Raw genomic sequence first — 1,353 nt, forward strand, 5'->3', positions numbered from 1 at the left:
GAAAAAAAAATCATTGACAAGGAGCTCAGATTATAATAAAGATTCATTTTGAAATATCAGGAATAATATGTTCCTCTCAGAGCAACACTAACATTTTTCCCTTAGTGGTAAATTGATTGCACGTTCTTCCTAGTGGCAGATTATCTACTCACTTAAATTTTTAAATGTGTCAGTGGCCCTGAAAAATATTCCAGGAAATTATGCTTAAACAGGTGAAGATTAAAAAGTAAAAGGCGAAGAGCACAGGGGTCTTGATTACAAAGAGCACTTGAAATTAATTTTAGAGGGGTACATTTGCAAGAAAATTTAGTAAGAAAAAAATGCCTGTTTTATAGAAAGGCATTTTCACTATTTACAGCAAAATTAAAACATGTAATGGCACTTAACTAATCAGAAAACCCTTTAGTAATTGTTTGTAATAATCCATTTTAATGAACTTTAGAAATTGGATAGTAGATGCTTCAGGTACCCTTTTAGAGAAAGCAATGACACAGCTCTTTTGCAGGAACAAGTGGGTGGCTCTGAAAAGAGCCTTTGGGTTCTCGAGATGGTCCGCGAACAAAACGCTTTAGCCGCCGAAGCCGTAGAGGGTGCGTCCCTGGCGCTTGAGCGCGTACACCACGTCCATGGCCGTGACCGTCTTCCTCTTGGCGTGCTCCGTGTAGGTGACGGCGTCGCGGATCACGTTCTCCAGGAAGACCTTCAGCACGCCGCGCGTCTCCTCGTAGATGAGCCCCGAAATGCGCTTCACGCCGCCGCGCCGAGCCAGGCGGCGGATGGCCGGCTTGGTGATGCCCTGGATGTTGTCGCGCAGAACCTTGCGGTGGTGCTTTGCCACGCCCTTTCCGCGCCCCGCTTCACGCCGCCGCGCCGAGCCAGGCGGCGGATGGCCGGCTTGGTGATGCCCTGGATGTTGTCGCGCAGCACCTTGCGGTGGCGCTTGGCGCCGCCCTTGCCGAGCCCCTTGCCGCCCTTGCCTCTGCCAGACATGGTGCCGCTGGAGCCGAGCCGCGCACTGTGGCGAGCGGCGGGCGAAGCGGGGATGTTTATGTGTTGGGATCCGACCTGGTTGGGGACTGCGGCCGGGAGGGGCGGAGTTCCCGCCAGTTTTTCCTGCCTCCGTCACAGATTGTGATGGTCCATCAGTTGCTATCACCCGTTAAACAGTGCTGTAAAGTCTCTGCAAAGTAAAGAAAAAAATTACAGCCCCCTCTCCCCCAAATAAAATCCCATGTACATGTTCGTAACAATTGGAAATCTTTTTTCTCCCTCCTTAGATTTGTATAAAAACATTTGTTGTGTGTATGTGTGTGTATTTTATTTTCTTGCAATGACTGATGTTTGTTTGAATTA

The 1,353-nt window shown here is 48.5% G+C and overlaps 1 protein-coding gene across 1 annotated transcript; it reads right to left on the minus strand.

Moving 5' to 3' along the window:
- Positions 1-459: 459 nt before the first annotated feature.
- On the minus strand, positions 460-996 carry LOC104488525 (histone H4). Its single transcript, XM_010134395.1, has 2 exons — positions 928-996; positions 460-817 (listed from the first exon to the last, which is right to left on the minus strand). Exons 1-2 carry the CDS (start codon positions 988-990, stop codon positions 569-571), a joined length of 312 nt encoding a protein of 103 aa, XP_010132697.1. The 5' UTR covers positions 991-996; the 3' UTR covers positions 460-568.
- Between the last annotated feature and the right edge of the window lie 357 nt (positions 997-1,353).

Source organism: Buceros rhinoceros, unplaced genomic scaffold (genome assembly GCF_000710305.1).
Source record: "Buceros rhinoceros silvestris isolate BGI_N320 unplaced genomic scaffold, ASM71030v1 scaffold38754, whole genome shotgun sequence".
Taxonomy (NCBI): domain Eukaryota; kingdom Metazoa; phylum Chordata; class Aves; order Bucerotiformes; family Bucerotidae; genus Buceros; species Buceros rhinoceros.

Coding starts and splice junctions, on each gene's coding strand:
- LOC104488525 (XM_010134395.1), bottom strand. CDS start 990: ATGTCTGGCAGAGGCAAGGGCGGCAAGGGGCTCGGCAAGGGCGGCGCC. Junction 818..927: donor GCGCCAAGCGCCACCGCAAG/GTGCTGCGCGAC, acceptor CACCACCGCAAG/GTTCTGCGCGACAACATCCA.